Raw genomic sequence first — 24,086 nt, forward strand, 5'->3', positions numbered from 1 at the left:
TCTTTACTGCACTAACTGAATGACATGAGGAGCTCTTTTGGACAACTTCCACTTGTGTACTGGAACTTTATATAGGTGTTATGAAAATTTAGACTTGGATTAAAGGCCTATAAGGTGCATGATCCGCTCAGACATACGTAATTCCTGGCTGTTTTATGATCAAACACAGAAAATTTTCAGATTTTTGAAACAAACCCGTTAAAAATTTTGTGACTGGCAAACTTTTATTGCAGTTTATTAACAACAGTTCAGTTCAGCAATTCAAAAAAGTCAAATAGATTTGTGCGTGACTACAATTCGAAATGCACGAGTTCGAAATCACGGACACGAAAAAGCAAATGATATAAAATGTTTTTTCTAGAAGCGGTCGCACCTCTGCAGACAGTGTTAAACCTCCGAACATCCAAGTATATTTTCACCATGAAAAAGCTCCTCACAAAACAACCATCTCCTGTGCGCAAGTGGCACACAACTGTAGGTCTCTCCATTTGTGGAAAACATCAAGACGTATGCCACAAATAAGGAAAGGAGCTCAACCAAACACCCAAAAGAGAGCAATTACAGCATAAACAAAAGCTTGTGGTACAGGATGAAGTGTAGATATATTAAAATTTCTTATGAAAAAGGCTAAACCTGCTGTCAACAAATTTGAAAATTTAATCTATTAAATATGTTACGTACTTTAAAAAAGGAAGCGTTAACTGAGTAGGGTAGAAGGTTTGCACACCGTTCTGATCTCATCAAAGTTGCTTTAACTTATACTTTTCTGTAATCATTACTATCTGTCGACTTCAGCTTTTCTCGCGTATGAGGAGGCTCACAATGCCTTAAAGCATCATCAAAGCTGCCGTCGCAGCAGTGGTATGTCACGGTACTAAAAAACTTCTCCTCGTTTTGAACCGTCACTCACCATGGAACTGCTGTCGCAATACTTCAGCTCTGTCCATCTTTCTCATTATATGATCAGTGGTCGTGTGCCTGTGTCCAGGTTTCGCCTTTTCATCCGTTGTAAATTTTCCGCGAATTCAATGATGATTTCCCACGTTTCCTTGCCGCTTAGTCGACAGCTTTACCAAAGGTATAATTAACAGTTAATTAGTGTTCGATTTGTGAAATAAAACAAATGCCAGAGTTGTTTAATTCGAGGAAGGCTCCCAAGCACGAGAATTTCAATTAAAAACGTTGCTTATCTAAATGTAAACAATAGTTTGTTACAACAATAACAACTATTTAATAAGAATTGCTTTATTTTTATTTCATAACCATAATTACTGCATTAATTAGTAGAAATAAATTGCGTATCAAAACTGCAAAAACTGCAAACAAAAAAAAAAAACAATAAAAAATATTTAATTTCAAAAAACCACAATGGCTTCCTATGCCAAGAAGAAGTTGTTAAACCAACTAAATATTTTATATTCATTTGGCCTCCTCGAATTTTATTCAGCATAGGAATAAGTTTTCGCCCTCCTAAAAGAGATGTCGCTGCTATTTTTGTATTCGCTCTAATAATATGCTGGTGATTTGTATGTATTTATATATGTAATTTGGTGTATATTAAATTTTCGTGTAAATTTCGACGTGAGTGATAAAGCTGATCCAGGTCCATCGACAGCGAAAAAAAATATTCATGTTTCAAAGGCTATATTGTGAATTTGGTGGGATCAGAAGGATGTCATCTATTTTGAACTGCCTAAACCATCTGAAACCATCACGGGCGATCGTTACCTACTGCAGCCAATGCATTTGAATCGAGCACTCAAAGAAAAGCGGCCGGAATTGGATGGTAGTCATGACAAATCGGTTCAGAACTATTTAGAGGGAATTGGGAATTGGGAAATCTTGTCCCACCCGCCGTATTCCCTAGGCAATGCAGCTTCGGATTACCATCTGTTTCGATCAATGCAATCAGCCCTCATGGGAGAGCGGTTCACTTCTTACGACAGCATCACAAACTGGCTCAATGAATGGATGAAGGCAAAAGAACTCGAATTTTTCGTCAGAAGATTCCGTATGCTGCCTGAAAGATGAAGTAAAGTTGTAGCTTCCAATGGCACATACTTCACATAAAATCATGTATTATTTATTTGTTTAAAATAATTCGTAACTTTGGCTAGGAAAGGACGGAAACTTATTTCCATACCCAAAACCTCCAAAGCATTTAATTGTTAATAATTGGAACAAGCTACTAACCAGCAGAGCAAGAGGGCATTAGGCTTCTAAAAGCTAAAAAGTTTCTATTTTCTTGAGAATAGATAAAAATTAACTTTAATATATATGAAAGCATGAAACATGGCCTTAAGGCTCGTTAAAAGCTGCCACACAAATTATAAAGTAACCTCAATGAAATTGAGACATTTACTTTGGGTCAGCGAAGCTTTCGAAAGAAGATCTGCACTATTAGTTTAGTAAATATCCGTTATGAAAAAAAAGCATATATTATATTTAGTAAGTCCCATAGTAAGAGAGACGTTCAAAAATTGTTAAAGTCTGCCTTAAGCACTCGCGGTATTTTTTTGAATAAAACTCTTCCCTATATAATTTGTCACTTTGATGCCACAAATATCAATTTTTTAAATGGTCTTTATTATCTTTTTTATCTTGTATTGTTATTGATTGGCATGATCATAACTTACGCGATTTTAACCGCGATTAACAAAGCGCGCCAGCCGTTTCTTCCTCGTCCTAATCGACGCCAGTTGCACACACCAAGTGAAGCCAAGTTCTGGCGCGCTGCCCAATATTAAGGGATTATAGGAAAGACTGATTCGGAAAATTTCCATTAGTTAAATGATTCACAACTGATTGAGATTCTAAATGGGAAAAATGATCATTGGGATAAACTTTTGCGTTTCATTAATTATGTTTTTAATTACAAAGATTACTTATTAAAAGAGTTCAACTGATTTTAAAAACCGAGAACCGAATATTTTTTTCAAAACCTTGCATATTTGTATTATTATCTTAGTGTGCGTAAATACTGAGTATGTTACATATGAAAACATGTTCGTATATAAACTAGTTCGCATGGGTACTGCCAAGTCTCTAAAACTTTATTTCTTTGTGGCCAACTTCTCGTATAACTTCAAAACTTCTTCATAACTAAGTACGAATTAATATTCCTTTAAGTCGTTGCTTTTCGTACACATAAATATTGAAAGCATCAAATGAACACAAATCAATGTCAGCCACATTGTGGCGTGATCAGTCAAGCCATGCTGAAAATTCTGCGCTCCCAGCCGCACATTCCCAACAATGTATTGTGGTTAACAAATCACCACAGGCCCAACAAAAATGATTGAAATATGTAACTGTGACAACGTTCGTAATAGACTTCAATTAATGTGCATCTGTTGTGGACCTGGCAGGCAGACAAGAAGGTTGTGACGCGATATAATTGTATTTAGGTCTTTTTTGTGTTTGCACAATGTAAATATATTTGCTTGTCGCTGTCACTGGCCTTTATCACATCCCAACTGCTGTGCAGCAACCTTAACGCCATATCCACCCTGTTCCCATTTTCATGCAGTCGGGCAATTCATGCATAAACAATTGCAAATAGAAAGTTACAATGATTTATTTTCAATTAATTGTAGTGCGAATTGAGTGCTTCATATTATTGTTTTTCCAACTAATGCAAGGCAACTCAAATTATAAATTACACAAGGTCTACTATAAATTGAACTTCGGCTGTGAGAGATTTCGTCTGCTTTTGCGCTTGTCTGTATTTGCGCTTGGACGCACTTGTTCACAAGGGTATTATTATTTTGATCGAGGTATATGTACCAAAGTACCATATCTGTCTGTTTGCCCATCATCCGTATAATGAAAAAAACGGATCAAAAAAGAAAAACGCGTGATTTTATAAATTTAAAAAAAAATCATCAAATTTGGTAAAAGTGATAAATTCAAAGAAAAAAACACGATGATGGAAAATTTTTTTAAATAATTAAACGCATATATCGTGACCTCCTAGTGTAATCCTGCTAAAAAAAGCTGCTCATAAAACCCCATTTGCCGTTCGGAGTTGGCTTACAACTGCAGGTTCCTCTATTTATGGAACAATATCAAGAAACACCCAAAACGAGTTTAAGCGCCAATTATATATATAATATATATATATATATATACATATATTTATTGATAAATCAACCGTTTGCAAGCGTCTAAAAGCGATGGGAATGATCCAAAAGCAAGGACATTGGGTCCCGTACGAGTTGAAGCTGCGCGACGTCGAACGGCGACTTTTTACGTGCGAATTGCTGATCGAGCGACAAAATCGCAAGGGTTTTTTGCATCGGGTGGTGACTGGCGACGAAAAATGGATCCACTACGATAACCCAAAACGCAAAAAATCATGGGGTTTGCCCGGCCACGCATCAACGTCGACGGCCAAGCAGAATATTCACGGCAAGAAAATCATGCTCTGCATTTGGTGGGATCAGGTCGGCGTCGTATATTTTGAGCTGCTCCAACCGGGCGAAACAATCACGGGGGATCGTTACCGACTGCAATTGATGCGTTTAAGCCGGGCATTGAAAAAAAAACGGCCGGAAACGGTAAAAAGGCACGACAAGGTTATTTTGCAACATGACAACGCTCGGCCGCATGTTGCTCAACCTGTCAAAAAATACCTTGGAACGCTTGGCTGGGAAGTGTTACTCCACCCGCCGTATAGTCCAGACATAGCTCCCTCCGATTATCATTTGTTCCGGCATATGAGTCTCGATTTGGCGGACCAGCGGTTCTCCTCGTACGAGGCTACCAAAATATGGGTTGAGTCATGGATAGCCAAGCAGCGGCCAGAATTTTGGAGAAACGGCATCCGGAAATTGCCCGAAAGATGGGCGAAAGTTGTAGCTAGCGATGGCCAATACTTCGAATAAAATATTTTGTACCGTTTTTTCACAATAAAGCCCCAAATCTTCGAAAACAACCTTTAAAACTAATTCAACCTCCCAATATTTATTTCGATAACGGCTTAAAAAAACTCCCTCAAACTTGGTAATGTTCCCTCCCTCATTTAGATCTGACATAAAATTATTGAGAACGAAAATCACGTCCACTTTTTTTATGTTAAGACTACATTTGCGTTCGTCGATCTAATATCCATCTAAAGATACTAGTATAACTATGTCTATGAGTTTGTTTGATTCCAAAAATTAACAGGCAGCCCAAATTAAATTTGACTGAAACCTGCGCTGGTATTTGGCATCCGCATCGAATTTGGCACACCCTTACGTTTTATATAAACAAACAAATACAAGTTTAATTATAATCGGCCAAATTGCACACACTTGCTCATCTAGCTACATACTTATAGAGTACACATTTAAAAATTATTTTTTATTAGTGAAAAATTCGCAGTGACCAGCAATAAAATCATTTGAGCGCCGTGCCGTCCATTTTACAGCGAAAAGGCAATAAAACGCTAATAAACATTTTTCTTAAAATATTTGACTGCGGTCTAGCAATGAAAATTTCGTACTGTTAAAAAAGTGTTGAAGAACATTGAGAACATATATTTGTATAAACAACAAACGGCGATTTGTTTACCAAGGTGTACACCACCCAAGCAACACAATCGATGTGAGTCATAGTACGCATCGGTCTACCTGCACCTATCCAACCGAGTTCCAGCACATCCACCCCTGCTATACAACGCTCCTTTCCGATTATTTCTCTCGATCTCCCGATCAGCTAGCCGATCGCTTCATTACACAACCTAATCCCAGTCCATCTAGTTTACCGACCGACAAATCCGACGAAGTACAATCGCAATGGATCACAGAGCTATTGGCAGTCAAGTGCGAGGTGAGCCGTTTTTTTTTTCTTGCGACTACTTGTGTGATTATTTATTAGATAATACTTTAATATGTATAAGTACACTGTGCATATAGTGAGTATACCACAGGCCCTTGGGGTTGACGGGTACTACAGAGCGTATGAGTGACGTAGGTACAAGTGTAAATAAATGCCGTTTGCTGTTGTTAAATATTTTATGCGATCAGTTGTGATTTTACTGTGCATTATTTTGGCTCTGCTTCTTGTTCGGTTTGTAAATTGTATGTTTATTAACTATCTTGTTTGAATTAATTAAATATAAATTTGTTTTTTATATTTTCTATTTTTTTCGTGAGAAGACGATTTAAATTTGTATAATTTTTAACAGAAGAAATATGATACGAAAATGCTAATGTTTTCACCTATATATGTAATAAATACTATCAGATTCAGAAGAAAGTGTGTGCCAAATATTGACGAGTTGACTCGTTGTTGACTATTTATCTATTTTTTAATTTCAATTATTTTTTTTTTATAAAAACATAGTTCATACTACAACAAGAACCATATATCACAAAATTTCAAACTTTGCACAATCTTTAAAAAAATATAAAAGTACAGTTTTATAAAGTTTTATAAGGTGCGACTTTAAGGTGGTTCAACGAGCGCGCTGATGTTTAAGAATTTTCTTTACTGGCGAATTTATATACATCGCTCATTTGCGGCAAGAGTTTTATAGAAAAAAAAAATCAAAAACACTAAAAACTGGCCCTTTTTCCACGCTTGTCAAAAATGAATAGCAAAATAAGTTAACAGTATTCGATTAGATGAAAGTATGTATTAACTCTTACCCCAGATAAGAGGGACTCAGATTACTCTGTGGTGCACTCACAGGCCACTTTGCCTATAATAAACACTTTGCTGTGATGAAAAGGAGTATATGGAACACTTAATCACCAACTGTGAGGTATTAGGCCACAAAAGACACAGAATCCTGGTCTATTAGAGCAGGAAGACCTACAATTGCTCCCTCCTAAGGAGCTGATTCGATTCCTCGGTATACTAAATAATTATAATTAAGTAATTAGGGGCGCACAATAGTTGAATCTGGTCGCAGTCGATAAATGCCTTGAAAACTTTTCGTGTGCGTTCTTCCAGCAAATAAAAATGTATCCAACTAAATATTTGGCATATAGGTTGTCCTTCCTGATTATATATTTTTTTGGAAATAATAAATGTTGCATAAAACTCACGCTTTACTTTTAATTCTTAACTTACTAAACTAAGCTGAATATATTTTTTGAAAGCTGATAATTTGTTTTTTTCATTTTTTTAAGCGCAACGCAGTTTTAAGCAATGCGTGACTTGCTTTAGTCAAGCCTTCATTTAAAAACGTAACACTGAGAAAAACCTATATCTTGGCTAACAAAACTCTTAGAATTGTTTCAACCTGGATACATAATATGATACAAATTGTAATTCGTTTTTGCTTTATTGCCACAAAAGAAAAGCAACGACGGCTATTAAGTGCTAAATGCTATTCGACCTCATATGAAACTACATATTCAAGTATTCACAACAACTGAACGGCATGATTGAATGGCAGGCGCAACAGAGCAAAACACAAAACAAAAGAGCAAAATCAACGCAGTTTAATAATCATTCGTTTCTACTAAATGGTTAGTGTTCACGACGCCGCTGACCCGTACTCATCTATCTACCATCCACACATGTGGATTCATCCCTCATTTTCCCCTCTGGACAATTAAAGCACATTGATACATTTTCACACGTGCAGTTTATCAAACTTCAGTGTGCCATTGTTGTTTGCTAGAAAAAAGTGTACAAAAAATCAATGACAGCAAAGCACAATTATCGTGTGTATGCTTTTGAAAACCCTCCTTGCGAGTAAATGTAACCAACTGCAATGCAGGTGCAAAAGGTTTAATCTTCCAAAAACTGCAAACAATTACAATAAATTTTTAAAATCACTAAACTCTTATAACTAAAAGTGTTTACGGAATCAATAAGTTTAGTAAAATTCTTACTCTTTCAATTTTGCTAAACTCTTTAAGAACTTTTTTTGCAGATAGTTTTATTATTCTCTGATGTAAAACTAGTCAAGAGAATAAAGTAAGTACTACTAATCAAAAACTTTTAATGAGTATTCAATTTAGATTTTAAAAGGGTACACACAAAACTATCAAGAATATCAGAGTATAAGTAAGGTTTTGAAAAACTTTGCATTCAAATTCCAAACAAACGTGTAAGTGCAGCGTAACCCAAATGGGTAGAATTCTATCTCTATCTATAGGCATTATTTTTATTATCGCCCTCTCAATGGCTGTGAAGTCTTAGTACAAAGAATTAACAAGCGAAAAACAATGAAGCACAAGCGAAAATGCGTGGAAAGCCGTGGAATGATGGAATAAATAGTGCACACATACATTTGCACACAAATATTTTTTTACTTTCTATACAGACGTCTTCAATTGTCAACAAACACAGAACACCGGTACGCTCAGAAGGGACCACCCTTTCTGTGTTCTCCATATCATAGTACCGTGTGCGAACCTACGGTATATAGGCGATTGTAGGCTTGTAATGTATTTGAGCACTTCCTCAGGTTTTTTGTTCCACATCCCCAGCAACACATTCGCAAAGGATGGAATGGATTCTGGTGCTTCATCATTCAGCTCACAAAACGGCAGATGCTTATTTCTACTAAACCCGGTTTCCTGAAATTATAACGAAGACTGCAATATTCCGTATGGTATACAGGTAGTGTTCGTAAGTTCTCTCTATCTAGGCTTAGGAGCCTCAAGGCTTAAAGCTTATATCTAGGCTTGTTTGGTTGGTTGGCTGGTTGAAATGTTGATTCATACAGAATTCAACTAGCTCTTCCGCACCATTTTGCTGGCACATCCTCATTACAAACTTGTTATTTACAGCATGACTATATCCAGGCCGTGCGGTTTAAGAACCTTATAAGTTGTTTGTGACTCCCGGCATGCTCTCCTTCCATAAGGCAGAGCATTCACAGATGAAATGGAAAATCGTTTACTTTTTCTCTGGTTTTTACAACTGTCACAGTGTGACCCCGATAGATCAAAAGCCAGTTATATCTGCCGTGAGTGTCCAAGCGTACCGTCGTTTTATGTTTATCAATGATGACCTTTGCTTCGGGTTTTAGGAGGGACATAACATTCTGCTAACTTTGCATGTCGTCTGTTCGCTTCATCTACAATCCGCGATTGGTGAATACTAATTCCTCAAGAGCGCTATTCATAGCAGATCTACTTCTTGCCAGTTCATCTGCTTTTTCGTTACCTTCAATGTTCCGATGTTCCAGGTCCAGATTAAGGTAACTTTATGGTTAAGGTGGTAAGGCTAATCCTACTTTGTTCCACCAGTTTAGAGGTTGGCGTAGCAGAATCCAGTGCTTGGATTGCAGCTTAGCTATCCGAAAGAATGGCGATATTACTTTGCTATTAGTAGCCTACAAGTTTCTGTAATTGCCAGTAATTCCACCTGGAAGACACTGCAAGCATTAGGAAGACGTACAGATTTTTCAATTCCAAGCCTATGGGAATATGTAACTACTCCAATACCACATTTCATTTTAGAGTCATCTGTGTAGACTGGGGCGTCAAAATTGTTAAGTGTCAATCCCTTACTCCACTCCTCTTGAGAAAATTCTTGTTCAATGTCCTCTTCGCGGTGTACTGAGTTTGTCGCAATAATAGAATGGCATGACTATAAGTTTTTTCCGTCCAGCGATCCACTTCATTTAACTTAAAAGCATTGTATTCATTCGATACACTCAAGGCCCAGGGAGAACTTAATCTCATAGGAACGCAGAGCCTTAAGTCGCTCAGAATGGCAATTCGTTCATTCCGGAAATTTTGGTCTAAATTAATCTCTGCATTTAGACAGATGGCATACACCTTCGCTTGGATGAACGCTTTGTTCTTCTTCCATACATATATTCCAGCGCCTATACCGTCTGGTGCTTTCGAGCCATCTGTGTGCCAGTGCAGGGTACACTCCTGGAGTTTCTTTTCAAATCCAGGCGTACTCCAGTTTACCTTGTCATTCAATCCAATTCTGAACTTCTTTTCGAATTTGATGACTTTGGTGATACCACCACTGTGTAGCTGAGTAAGTAAGAGCTGCAGATTCATCAACTTCACGTTTTTAGAGGATATCACTTTTCTTCTACCGGAACCTTCCCTAATAATATTCAACAGGGTACGCTTAACTGATTGCTGAATAACTATATGAAGCGGTGCCAGCTCGAACCCGATACTAATATATATGATGATATTTTCATTTTACAATTGCCATTGGGTAGAGTTCTGCTTACTATAACCTGAGTTGTCGTCAGAAAAAGAAGCGTGATATTTGCTATTCAAAAATTGTGAAATTTAAACCGAAGGTACTTGCTCTCATCTTTTTCCCACAAAAATCTACATGGAATTATTTTTCAATATTATGAACTAAATTTACCCGAAATAAGTGCGACCATTTCTATAAAAAACAAAAAAATTAAAAATTTGATTGCTTGAAATTTCAATAAAAGTGTAAAATGTAGCTACGTGCAAAAATAAAAACTGCTTAATTGTATGGAGTAAACCTTTCTTATTTTTTGACTTAGTCGCCTTTTAGGCTTATACACTTCATCCAACGCTGGTCTAGATTGTCGATCGGTTCCGAATAATAGGATTTGTCCAAGTCCGAAAAATAACTATTCGTTTCTGCAATCATCTCCTCATTTGAATAAAATCTTTTTCCCGCCAGCTATTTCTCAAATTGTGGAACAAATAGTAGTCCAAGAGACACGAGGGAGCCAAGTCTGAGAGGGATTTGAAACGAGTTTGAACCCCATTTCCATTAATTTTGCGACCACAACTACTGAGGCGTGAGCTGGTGCGTTGTCGTGAAGGAAAAGAAAAATCACTCAACTTCCTCGATTCAAAGCGAAATAAAAATAAATATACCGATTTGACTGAAACTTGATGTGTGTTCTTCCAAGAGATGCCACTAACTAAACGTAACCTCGATACCCGCCAGTAATGCCATCTGTCTGACTTTGCACATTGGACATTTCAAACAACCCTCATAAACTTGAAAAATATATTGACATACCAGCGCTGGACACTACATAGTTTTGATCCCAACACCGAAATGCGAGGCATAGTTTAATAACCGACCGGCCGTAGCCGAATGGGTTGGAATTGATAGAAAAAGTTTTTTTCTAATAGCGGTCGCCTCTCGGCAGCGGCAAACATCCGAATGTATTTCTGCCATGGAAATACTCCTCATAAAAATTATTTGCCACACGGAGTCGACTTAAAAGTGTAGATCCTTCCATTTATGGAACAACATCAAGACGCACGCCACAAATAGGAGGAGGAACTCGGCCAAACATCTAACATAAGTGTACGCGCCAATTATTTATTTTTTTATTTAAGTACGAGTGCTTCACTCTTATGTTAAGTAGGCCTCGCCACTACTTTTCTGATATAAAAATAATAATAATTTTTTTCCTTGAAAAATTTTCTAACAAAAACTGTTTGCTATTCAATATAAAAAAGCGTACCATAAAATAGATGTGTTAGTTCCGCCTACATAGCTGTCAGTAACAAGCATGCAAAACTGCGATATTATTTTTAATCTACTTATAAAGTGTATGTAGATAAATGGTTCGCAGAGTATAGGAAATGTTATATTTAAATGCATTTTTAGTATTGCAGGCTAAAATAAAATCCTAAGTACAGCGTTGCTGAAGTTATTAATAAAACTTTAATAATAAAAGCAATGAAAATTTGAATAAAAAACTACTATCCAGTGACAGCCAAGCCACTCAACTAGGCCCCCGATTTATACATAACTAAAATCATGGTTTTTCTATATTCAAAGTCTTGTTGCCACTGCAGGCTCATTTGATTATCATAAAATGCTAATCATTTTTTCCCGCTGTTGTACTCGTACAGCCTTTAGGTCCAGTAATTTTTCTCCATTAACCAGTCATTGCCAGCTCTGCTGATTACTTTTAAGGAATTTTACATATTATTATATTACAAATTAACGGATCAGAAAGTAGTACTCATGTAGTTAGTTTGCTGATAGCAAAACCTATAAATGAACATTGTTTGGATTTTAAAACAAAACCTTGGCGCACTTTTAACTTTTTGTTTACCCTGTGGCTGAAATAATTAAAAGTTGGATACTATAAATATTCCTTTTCCTACATTGGTTTCATGGCCTCTTACTGAGACCTTACATACATACGTACCTGTATGCATAGGAGCATGCATAAATCAATCATTTGCTATCAAATTGCATTTACATATTCACATATCGATGCATGGATACCCACATATGAGCATACAGGCGCGGAGAGACGTATTTTTATACCCGCAAATTTGCGCACAAAGGTATTATAATTGTGTTTACATAGCCGTTTTATGTAATACCCTAACGGAATCGAGATACAAAAAGGGTGGCGTGCATGCAGTGTGTGTGACGTCACACTTGTGCAATTTATTCGTGTGTTGCTTATGTAGTTTCTTCCTCTTCTTGCTTTCCCGTTCGCCTTTTCGCTTTACTCTCACGCATCAGCACCAGTGTGACGTCACGCCCCTCTAATAGGCGCAATATTGCATTCAATCATTCTTGATATATACATATACTCGTACAGTCACTCACACCTTATTGGATACATGTCTAACACAGGTACTTATTGAACCCCCCTCATATATTACCAAATTTTTGTTTTATTTGTGACTTGTACTTAGGGTCGTTGTCTTGATAAAAGCGAAATTCATCCTCGATTTGTTATTTTCCAGCTCTTAATCCCAAATTTTCTTGCACAAGTTAGAAAAAAAATATATTTCTTCATTGTTTCTTCGATAAAGGTTAAATTTCCAACTTTATTTGATGACACGCATACGCAAACCATAACGTGCTAGCGCTGTGTTTTATAGCAGCTCTCACATTTTGGCACGGACATTTTGGCTCGCGCCATATAAAAGCTCTGCCATCTGGTTCAAATAAGTTTATTTTTACCTCGTCTGCTAAAAGCACCGCCCTCCAAAATGTTGCGGTTTTATTTAGACGCTCACGCGCAATCTGCAATGCCTTACTCCTTTTCCTTGTACTTACGATAGGTTTATTACGGACTATTCTGCCATTTCAATTTGCTTCACTCAGTATTCTTCGAACAGTTTCTGGATGACAAGTCCTAGCTAAATCCTTTTTGGCTATTTCAGTTAACTTTGGAGCGTTTATTGCTGGATTTTCTTCACTTGGCGCACTAATCATTGTGAACACTACTAATTTGTGAAAGTTTAGTTGAAGGCTGTCGTCTCTTATTTACGATTTTCATTTATAAGGCGTTGAATAATGTGCTAAGATGTTAACGAACTTATATGTACAATTTCAGCTATTTTACGATGCGGCATCCCTTTTTTTAGATGCTCCAAAACTAGCGCACGCTTTTCTATCGAATTACGCGGTCCCGGGGTAAAAATTGGTTAAATACTTAAAATTTAATATTGCTAAATTTAATATATACTATATAGCGAACTCACTCTACAAACTCTCGCATACTTTGCTTGTAGAAACTTGCTCTGGGAATGCCGGTACTTTTAACTGCACCATTTAAGCTACGGCGTAAATTCTCTGTACGTACACCTAATTCCCTTTTTACACGATAAATATGTTCCCAAAAATTTCGTGTAAAAAAAAAATCGTGTTAAAGGACAATTAGGTGAAAACAATATTAACAAATTCTATTTAAAGCTCACTTAAGAATTTATTTCGATCTTAGACATTTTAATTCATTAAATATTTTATAAGAAATAAATTATTAAACAGCGAAAGCTAAACCTACCCAGTCTCAGAGTCTTTTCCTGAAACTAATTTAAACGCTTCGTGCAGGCGTCGAAAAATCTCACTCTATTTGCTCAATTAGATTCAAGAAAAATTCATAAAATATTCAAAATTGTGTTAAAACAACAATTCATGTAAAAAAATTGTTTTCTTTTTACCTCAGGTTAAATCAAATTAGTGTAAAAGATAATTTGCGGTAGTTTTTTTGCATTTTGCATTTTATGTTGAGAAATGATATAAAACAAATTAAATAAAATTTTTGCATACTCTGGTTTTCCATTTTCGCAAAATATTGTGAAATATAGAACACTTTGCATAAAAATCGTTTCTGTATTAAATAAGGTGTGAGTAACTGTATATATCAAAATGCTCACAATTATAAGGGATATAGTTGATTTAGCCTTGTCTGGCTGTTCGTGCCTGCGCGCGATAATGCGGACAAAAATTAATATATTTCATATTACCCTTTATCCAAAGTAGTTTGGTATTGAAAATGGGTGAAATAGGTCTATAACCAGGTCCACATGACTTAGAACGGTAACTTTCACAAAAACTAAAAAAAAGCTGACCTATGTTACAAATGAGGAAAAATTATTAAAATTTGTTACACATCATACACCCAAAAAATAAATAAAGCCAAGTAAAACTAAAAAAATGGGCTATGCCACTCCCACTTTTGGGTGAATGCGTACATCTTGATAACAACTTTGTACACATATGTATTGCTCTTCCCCTCATTCAGACCCGACTTAAATGTTATTGAGATCGCTTGACAATCAAGCCCACTTTTTATATGAATCCCAAACTAAATTTTAATCAGCAATTCCCAGCCCAAATTAAATTTCACTAAAATGTGTGTGGGTATACAGAGTTCAGTTCGGACCGAAGTTGCCTTTCCTTACGTGCCTAGCTACAACAACTTTTTCCAAACTTTTATTCTAAAACCGGTGATTAAAAATTGTGGTAATTACAAATTGCGAAATTGTTGACAAGTCTCCAACTTTGAACTGTTTACCCGCAAAAAGTGAAACGTTGTTCACAGTCATCATAGACATCCCGATCACACGAGCAACGGTTATTGTTGGTCAAAAACTTTTGCTTTACAATTACTCGTCTAGTTGCAGCTGTTGATGATTTCTGATTGTATATGTGTAAGTACATATGAGAGTGGGAACAAATTGACAAAGCATAAGCTAGCAACAGTTGGCAAGCTGCTTTATCGTAGAATGAGTGAAACTTATAATTATAGCATCCAGTTACATGGAAAAGTTTCAGACGAATTACTAGACACGAGTAAAATTAAAAGAAAAATGTCACTATGAGCGTTTGATTGATATATTTATATGTAGTCTCTCCTGGCACTGGATGGATATTCGAAAAAAATAACCTTACTTTGCTCAACTCGGCCAGTTGTAATTGTTTTTAATAGAATTACAGTAAAAGCTCTAATGATGATGTGCGCTCGTGTGAGCGCAAATATTAGAGGATTTGTTTGAAATCTAATTGCGAACGAATGGTTACGCATTTTTTTTTGATACTACAGCACATGGCCGCAACATTTTACCATTTTTTAGGTAGCCTAGTGATTCTGCACCGAAAGAAATTCTCATTATTTTACGGTCCCAAAGGCGACTCAATTTTCGGCATGGTCGCATAAGCGAAAGCATTACCCAATCAGCCCATGCGTAATTGATCGGAACAGGTGGAAGTCGGGGGAAAAGCAATGTGTAGGATAAACGCAGAATGCGCTAAGACTTTCTATTTCTATATTATCAGGTAGGTCTTAAGATCTGAGCTGCATTGCCCGAGCATCGCTGTGCTAGAAAATCACTTCACCGTGCCTTCTTTCACATTTTGACAACGTTTCGTCTCAATATTCGGCAAAATGCTTTACTTGTGTTCGGTAGTGAGCTCATGTGCCAAGCTAGTGCCGCCAAACATTTGCCCTGAGTTTAAGCCATGGTTTTACTATCCATGTTGATGTGTCCGCTCGACACAGCTAAAATTAGCGTAGCCTTAGCACATTGAGATATAACTTTTTCTAGGCATGCAGACACATGACTTTTGACTTTTGCAGAAGTTATCTAAATGAAGAAGATGAAGAGACGATCTCGCACCATCTTTTGCTATACGAAGATTCTCCACTTTGGGTTGACGATTTTTTAATGACTTGGAAGACTGTGGAAATCAGGGAACTGCTAAAATTTTTGAAAAGTTTCCAATTGGGTTTAGCGAGATCAGGACAAGTTCTTATGTAGTATCACAATGAGCTATAAGCCTTAGTGTGTCTCATAGTGGACAGCCGCTACCTAACCTAACTTATGCCCGCTCGATTTTCGATCATGGGATGCGAAAAGGCTCATCTGGATACCTGGTTATAGCGACATTGCAGGAAACTCCGAGGCGGATGAACTGGCTAGACAGAGAACCTCTGAGGTAGTTACCCCGCGAAACGATAGGATTGGAATCCCTTTGACTACCTACGATCTGCTCCTGGAAAAGTGGGCTACTCGTCAACCCAGCGAACGCTAGGCAAGTGCACAAACTTGTAAGCGCATGAAATCTTTCTGGTCATCAGTGGATCGGATGGGGCCGAGGGATTTTCTGAAGTTAACAAAATCTCAGCTCACAACGTTCGTGGTTTCCCTTACAGGACATTGGCCGCGTAGTATACATGCTATGAGCCCTTTTTGCGTCAGTGGTATGGAGGATGAGGTGGAATGATTTCAGCACTTTTTCCTTAGATTTGAGTATCTTGACTCTCAACTCCTTGCTATGCTTGCTGATATAGCACAAGATAAGAGCCAGCCTTCTTATCTCCTTTCCATCATCAGCTATACGAAGTAATAATAAAAATACCAAAGAAAGGTGATCTAAGCTTGAGCTCAAATTACAGAGATATTATGCTACTACCAATTCGCGCAAGCAGCAAGCGGGCTTTAGAGCTCATGCATCGACCAAATCAATACTCTGCGGATTCTAATTGAGCAAACGAGTGGCAAACTCTGCCACAATTGGCTTTTATTGGCTTTCGTACAGCTTGCGACAGCATCCAACGCAACTGCATCTAGAAAGCACTTGCAGATTGTAAAAACCCACCAAAGCTTATTGCTTTGATTAAAGTCCATTACTAAACTTTTAACTATAGAGTGCTACACAACAGCCGCTTATCAGAGCCATTCAAAAGCAACGCAGACGTTAGGCAAAACTACCTAATGTCGCCATACTTTTCCCGCTAGTCCTCGACAATGTTCTGCATAAATCTCTCGTTGGCAAACTTCGCGGCATCCAATGGACTTTCTTGGAGCATCTCGAAGAAACAAAGAAGACTTAGTGACCTAGCAAGCGAAGCCGCACTATATGGATTGAAAATAAGCATTCAAAAGACAAAAGCAATTGAAATAAATGCCAATATATCCTCAAGTTTTGTTATTGAAGGAAAGAAAATTTAACTTGTCGACTCCTTTCAATTGAAAAAGAGATTACGATGGTTAGTAGGGCAAAGAAAGACATACATTGAATCCAGATTGGCCAAAAGCGCTGGAGTATTCGCCAGCTTACAAAAAATCTGGAACTCAACCACTTTACCTGTAAAGACAAAATTGAGCTTGTACAAATCCAATGACCTCACAGTTTTTTATATGGTTGTGAGACATGGCTAGTTAGCGGCAGCCTTACAAGCCTTTATAAATAGACGACTTCGCCGCATTCTTAAAATTTGGTGGCCCACCACTATAAAAAGTCGTAAATGGGGTTGGATCGAGCACACTTAACGGAAATCTTCCGGCAAATCTGTCGCTGCGCACTTGACTGGAATCCCCAGGGCAGCCGAAAAATTGGGAAAGCCTAAAACGTCATGGTTTCGCACTGTTTTGAAGAAAGCAGAGAAAGCTGAAAAATCGTGGCTGGAGGTAAAGAAGTTAGCAAAAAATCGAACTCGGTTCAGATGTTTTACCGCGACCCTATGCTCCCCCAGGAGTTAGAGGAAAAATGATGGTGATGATGAATTATTTTCGCCCGACCAATATTTTTCATGTCCATTCTTTATATTTAGGTGTTACCTTGACTGCAAATGGCGTACGGAGCCTCTGTATATAACTTTTGGGTTTTATTATTATTATTATTATTATTATTTATTAGAATAATTTAAAATATTACACTAACTTAAAAACAAAAAAAAAAAGAGCACACTAGCTACTTGGGCCTTCGGTGCAAGTTCCAAGCATTGAAGTTGAAAAATTTGGCAACAATTCGTGATTTCTTAATACTTTTGAAATTCATATTTCTACTCTCAGACACTTCAAAAGAAGGCATAAGTGTGATTTCTTTTCGTGCCTTACCCTGCATACTACCCGCACGTGAATATTTTCAACTGTAATAAAAAACTTATTATATGTCGCACAAAATTTTTAAAATCCTGTACTAAAACACCGAGACCTATTCGCACTTTGAATTTTAAGTCAAGAATTGCCTCAACAAAATACATGAATTTCAAATAAAAAAGCTTCTACACTCTCTGCGCCGTAAAAACTAGTTATATACCATACAACTTCTAATGCATTCCCTAACTCATTCAGTTAAGAAAAGAAAATATATATAAATATAAATAAAAATGATGATGAAAACTTATGCTGCAATAAAATGCAATCATAATTTCTCTAAGCACAGGTACTATACCTTCCTTAGGTGATGTTGCTGTCGCTTGCTTGCTACTTTCAAAGACGTACAAATGTATGGGTGCAGATACTTTCAAAGTATTTTTGTGTATCGTCCCAAACACGCTTCCTTTTTAGCGATAATGGCACAATTTTATTTGCAGCGCAAATAACGAAAGTTTTATTAGATTTCACAAAAGCACAGTAAATTGAATGGTTAGAAACATGCAATCGTTGGAACGGAAGCAAGTAGAATGGAAAGAAATAGACTACAATTTTCAGCGACCGAGTTGAATTGTAAAGGTGTATTGAGGTAAATCAGATGAGTGTAGCGGCAAAAGCTTAGACGCAAACAAATTATGCCCAAAGATATATGTACAAAAATGTCCAACAATATGGAAATTATAGGCAGTAACTGCGTGGAACACAAACGAAAAAACAAACAAAAACCTACATGTGCTTATGCTCGAAAGTAGGATAGGTCAATTAAGCAGGCAACTAATAACAATAATAGTTTGCTGAATGTAGACTTGCGGGGTTTTAGGGGACGCCTCAATCGCTATTGAAACTAGTTCCTCCTACCACACACAATGACGCTCACCTGCGGCACTCACCAAGAAATGGGGAAACTAACAAAGAAATTAGTAAAAGTTCCGCAACTGCAGTTGGCAGCATAAAACTAGCCTAACAGTAGTCATAAGCTCCTAAACAACGTTAGAAAGTTGTTTATTATACGCTTTAATGCGAAAATTGAATATCTCTTACTGCGACGGCTTCAGATTCAAACACAAATCGGCAATTTCAAAGGCAGTAATGATGCAGCCCTATTAGCTTTGGCGTTTGTGTTGTATGCAAATATTTGTATATATGCGTCTCGCTTTACTTACACAAGCACATATTTTACATACGCTCATACATGTATGTATGTGTGCAAAAAGAAATATGGAAAAGGTTCGCGTATATGTATGTACACGAGTCTCTCGCGCTGATATCAGCTATGTCAGTATGTGTTGACACAAATGTCGCATTACTATATAACCAGAGGATGATATCCAATATTTATTGCGATTGGAAAGTCAAAAGAAAAAGGCTGCCATAAATAAAATCAGATACGTAATTTGACACTGAGTGGCAGTTGCCAAAATTACATGCAAAACATTCGCCAAACGTGTTTTTGCTTGCGTGAAAATGGAAACGTCTTTCAATTTTAATAAAACGTCAAGACATTTTATGCATGCAGTTACATAACTTAGCACAACTTACAAAACAAGGACGTTTATTAAAATACGTTAATTCTTCTTCTTTAACCTATCCCTATCCTATGAAAGGTAAGCTCGCTCGAGTGCCTTAAGATTAAAAGGTATATCTGAACTTAAAAGTGGGGACATGAAAGGACATTTAAAGATCTTATAAGACTTCCTACAGTCCCATTCTTCATAGGGATGATATACTATCACCCAAACCAATACTCTTCAGGAACTTCCAAGTTATAATTAATGAACGAACAGACTGGAGAACTAACTCTATCACTTCCAAACCTGGCTCCCAGCTATGGTTTACTGATGGGTCCAAATTGGAAAATGGTAGAACAGGGGCAGGAATCAATAGGCCTAAATTCAAAAAATCGATTCCTATGGGATTCTACCCAACAATATTCCAGGCAGAAATACATGCCATCGAAATATGTGTGAGAGAATGCCTTAGCAGGAAAACGAGAGGTACTCACATCTACATACTTTCAGATAGCCAAGCGGCTCTAAAAGCCCTTCTATCAACAACTATCACCTCCAAATTTGTAAATTATTGCCTAAACCTTCTCAACACGTTAGGGAACCTCAACATAGTAATACTAGGCTGGATTCCGGGACATGAAGACCATGAGGGAAATGAAATGGCTGATGACCTTGCAAAACAAGGAGCAAATATGCAACTTATTGGTCCTGAGCCTTTCTGTGGACTCACAAAAGGCCACATTAATGAGTTTCTTAGGAAATGGGAAGAAAGAAAATTTGATGCACACTGGCAAAACTGTGCCGGTCAGCGTCAAGTCAAACTATTCCTAAGTCCCAACAAAGGAATATCTGACAAATTTCTCTCACTAAACAGAGTAGATCTGCGTCTTTTAATAGGATATCTTACAGGTCACTGCAGCCTGAGGTATCATCTAAATAATATTGGTCTATCTGAGAACAATGTCTGCCGCTTTTGCGAAATGGACATAGAAAGCTCAGAACATGTGCTTTGTGAATGTCCTGTATTGGGCAGACAGAGACTTCATCACCTGGGTAGTATCGTAGTATCTCCATGCAATCTTTGGAACAACAAACCCAAAATTGTGCTAAAATTTTTAAAAAGCCTAAAACTCTAGGGTTACAAAAATAGGCCTTTCACAATAGATCAGCTCTGGTTGCAGTGCGTAATGGCCTTCTAATAATAATAATAATAGTCCTATCCTATTTCGGGTCGACTCTCCTTGTGCGAAGTCTCCAGGCCACGCAGCCATGTATCGTCTCTTCGCTGACATTTCTGCACCGCCTGTCGTTTTGAATGGTGTTGTTAGTGGTCTATCTGGCCCTCTTTTCGCTACCTACATCCGCAACACTTGCCTCACTGCGCGATCCGCTAAAACTCTCTAATGAAGCGGACATTTCAGGCAGTTCTTACTGCATGCAATTCTGCGAGCGCGAATCGACCCAAATACATATACATCCTGCCAATAACTGTCGCCTCAGCAGTATTTTGCAGAAAATTATGGAGCATGATTCATGCTTAGCACTAGATATTAAAATTCTTAGCATACTTGCATACTTGATCGTTTTTTGCTCCTTCAAAGTGCTAGTTGCACCAAATTTCGTCTATCCTAAAACATGTTCGGTTCTCTTTTTGAAGCTCACTAAAATTTTGACTGTTCACGAACGAAACAAAAATTTTGTGTTTTAGTCATTTCGATCGTTTTTATGCGCAATATGAAGTTTTTTTTTGATGTGCATGAATACGCTCAGAAACTGATTCTGTCACTTTTTGTTTCATGCCTACTGCATAATTCGAGCGCTGTCTCGAGCGAATGCTAGTCGCGTGCAAAGCATGCGGCTACGGCGGCCGCTATAAAAATTATACTGTCTCAAAAATGTTTTGAACTTTATTTTATGTTCGTACTCAGGAAATATTATACGAGTATATTGACTGAATTATTTTGCAGCAGTAAACTCGCATTGACGAGCTCAGAGCAGCACTTAAGACCTCACGTAATAAATTTTCCCGTTTATTGTTTGTGCTGCAGTCGAAACACATATTTTTATATTTTATCCAACTGAACCTGTGCAGTTATTGCCCCACTTACACACAAAAAAGGTAAGGTTACATAAAGCAAGCATTCAAATCTATCATTCAGGAAGTATAAATACTTGCGTAAAATACTGGAACCTTTTCGTATTACCAACGCATGGCTTTACTTATTTTGCAATACAAGCCCCCACCAGTACCAAACACAAATTGCAAATGCGAATCATACGATATGTATCCGTTATATCAATGTGGCCCAAAAACATTAATTTTTGTGCATACGTGAAAAGTGAAGACGGAAGTAAAAATGGCAAAAGCGCCCTTGACCTACTGAATCTGCTACGTGCAACCATATCAACAAAAAATAACTAATAAAAATACAAAGATAATGTCGAATAAAAAAGAGAAAATAAAAATGTATGTAGTAAAATGCTGTGAATCGCATAAAGAAGACAGTTATCTTGACAGTGTGCAATATAATAGATATTTACTTTTTTCACTGGTAGCAATGCTGTTACGAACACCGCGGCGTATACGCAATATTAAATTGGTTTGGAATCTTTTTTGTTTTATTCCAAATAATGCAATGAGTCGAGTTGAAATAAAAGTAAATTATATGGTATTATAATTTGGTTGCAGTTTCAATTTTCAGTATAGTAATATTAGTAATAATAACGTAAATGACTTAATTAAATGAATTAGATATCAAAAATGCTTACATATCATACGAGTAGTAGCACCCCAAGATGCTTCACAAGGAATTGAACGGAATTTTTTATTTTTTTTATTTTTTTTAGATACATATTTCTATTTACTGAATCGCTTATAGTATATTTTAAATATTAATATAATTTGACTGCAATTGAATGTGCTTTTTTTGATCTACGTATCTTCATCACGTTCTAAACGTGATATGCCGATTGTATGTGCGCGGGGGCTGTAAGAAGAGGGTTGAGTCGGCTTGCAATTTTTTCACATATTTTTCTTTGTTACTTTGAATTTCCTCATCGACTGTGGGTCAGTATCTTTGAAAATACTTGTGCGGCTGATTCTAAGTTCCTTTGGGATGTCCCCTTTCTATAATATCCATGATAATATAATAGGCAGTGCCCGAAATTTGTACCAATAGATCTTTGTAAGCTAGTTTTAATGCAGATTTCTGGTTGATTAACCTATGCACTCGTAAATTCCTATATGGAATATTTGTGCGGTGCCCATTCACTCAAAAGGCAAATTGTATGAAACTGCTGAGAAAGGTCCAAAGAACTGCATTTCTACGCATTACCGGCGCTTTAAGTACTACCCCAAATAAAGCCCGCAAGGTGCTAATCCAGTTGCCTGCTCAAAATTTGGTAGAAAAACATGTGTCCACCGCTTCAGCGCTCAGACTTCATAGTATGGCGCTATGGAAGACCCGGCGGTTCGGGCACGCTTCTATACTAAATACTATGAATAGTTATAATCAAACCATGGAGAAGAAGGGAAATAAATTTTAACTTGCATGGATCTAAGAATGGGGATCCAAGTCTCTTCCAAAGAACTAGGACTGGAATTATCTGTCCAACTTCCGGACTACTGTAGCATCTACCAGGCAGAAGCCTTAGCCAGAAGGGGTACTAATTATCCACAGCTTGAAAACAGAAGTAATACGAGTATTATGATACGGAGCGAAGAAAATACTTGTGTTACATGCAGGCTTATTTGGCCGCTGGCTGTGAAACATGAGAGTAAGTAAGCACTTTATTTCTCTGGGTTCAAGAGTCCAGATACCATGGAACTGAACGCCGTTACACCGTATATAGGAGAGTGCATACAAACACGCGATAGTATGCCGCTTTATTTACACTTGTGTGTGTAGGAGTACAGATACTGAGGAATTGAGTTCTGATAAATTCTGAGATGCGAGCGTCGTAAAAATAATATATCGTGAGCTAATTCTTTCTTATCTGCGTGTTGAAGGCTACATATCAAGGAGTTGCAGTAAAATAGTTAATCGTGAGTTATTTGCTTTATAGTTTTAAGCTAACCTATGGTACCTATCAGTAGCACGTGTTTCCTGTTAGCCAAAACTCAAAGGTCAGGAAAATTGCTCAACCTAGCAAGAGAGAACATCTCGAAGGCTGTGGCTTATGCCACCGGTTATTGGCTGTAAGGTAGGCACTCTTCTAGGCTAGGAGTACTTTCCCATGACTACTGCAGAAATGGTAGATACGAGGGAAAGGAAGAAACAGTAGAACACTTCCTCTGTAATTGTCCAACCTTAGCTAGGAGTAGAGCTCTGGTCTCTCTGGCTATGGCAGAAAAAAACTGAATCCTTAGTACTCAATATGGCGGAGCAAATTTTAAGATCATCAGCGTAAAGAAGAAACTTAAGAAAACTAAAGGCATGACCTTACATCGTACAAAGAGAAGAGAAGTAAGCCGATGGAAAGTTGTATTTTCCTGTAACTAAGCAGGTCCTGCCTGTTA

General features: G+C 37.3%; 1 protein-coding gene across 5 annotated transcripts in view; it reads left to right on the forward strand.

The window, feature by feature from the left end:
• LOC128860443 (calcium-binding protein E63-1) overlaps positions 1-24,086 on the forward strand; it is a 205,370-nt gene that overhangs the window by 103,101 nt on the left and 78,183 nt on the right. The window contains exon 2 of one of the 5 annotated variants that reach the window (XM_054097975.1): positions 5,354-5,814. The exons of the other annotated variants lie outside the window; for them this stretch is intronic. Within the exon in view, the coding sequence (XP_053953950.1) occupies positions 5,781-5,814 (34 nt within the window). The 5' untranslated portion in view covers positions 5,354-5,780. The remainder of the gene's footprint in view (positions 1-5,353; positions 5,815-24,086) is intronic. 5 annotated transcript variants of the gene reach the window in all.

Source organism: Anastrepha ludens, chromosome 4 (genome assembly GCF_028408465.1).
Source record: "Anastrepha ludens isolate Willacy chromosome 4, idAnaLude1.1, whole genome shotgun sequence".
Classification (NCBI taxonomy): Eukaryota; Metazoa; Arthropoda; class Insecta; order Diptera; family Tephritidae; genus Anastrepha; species Anastrepha ludens.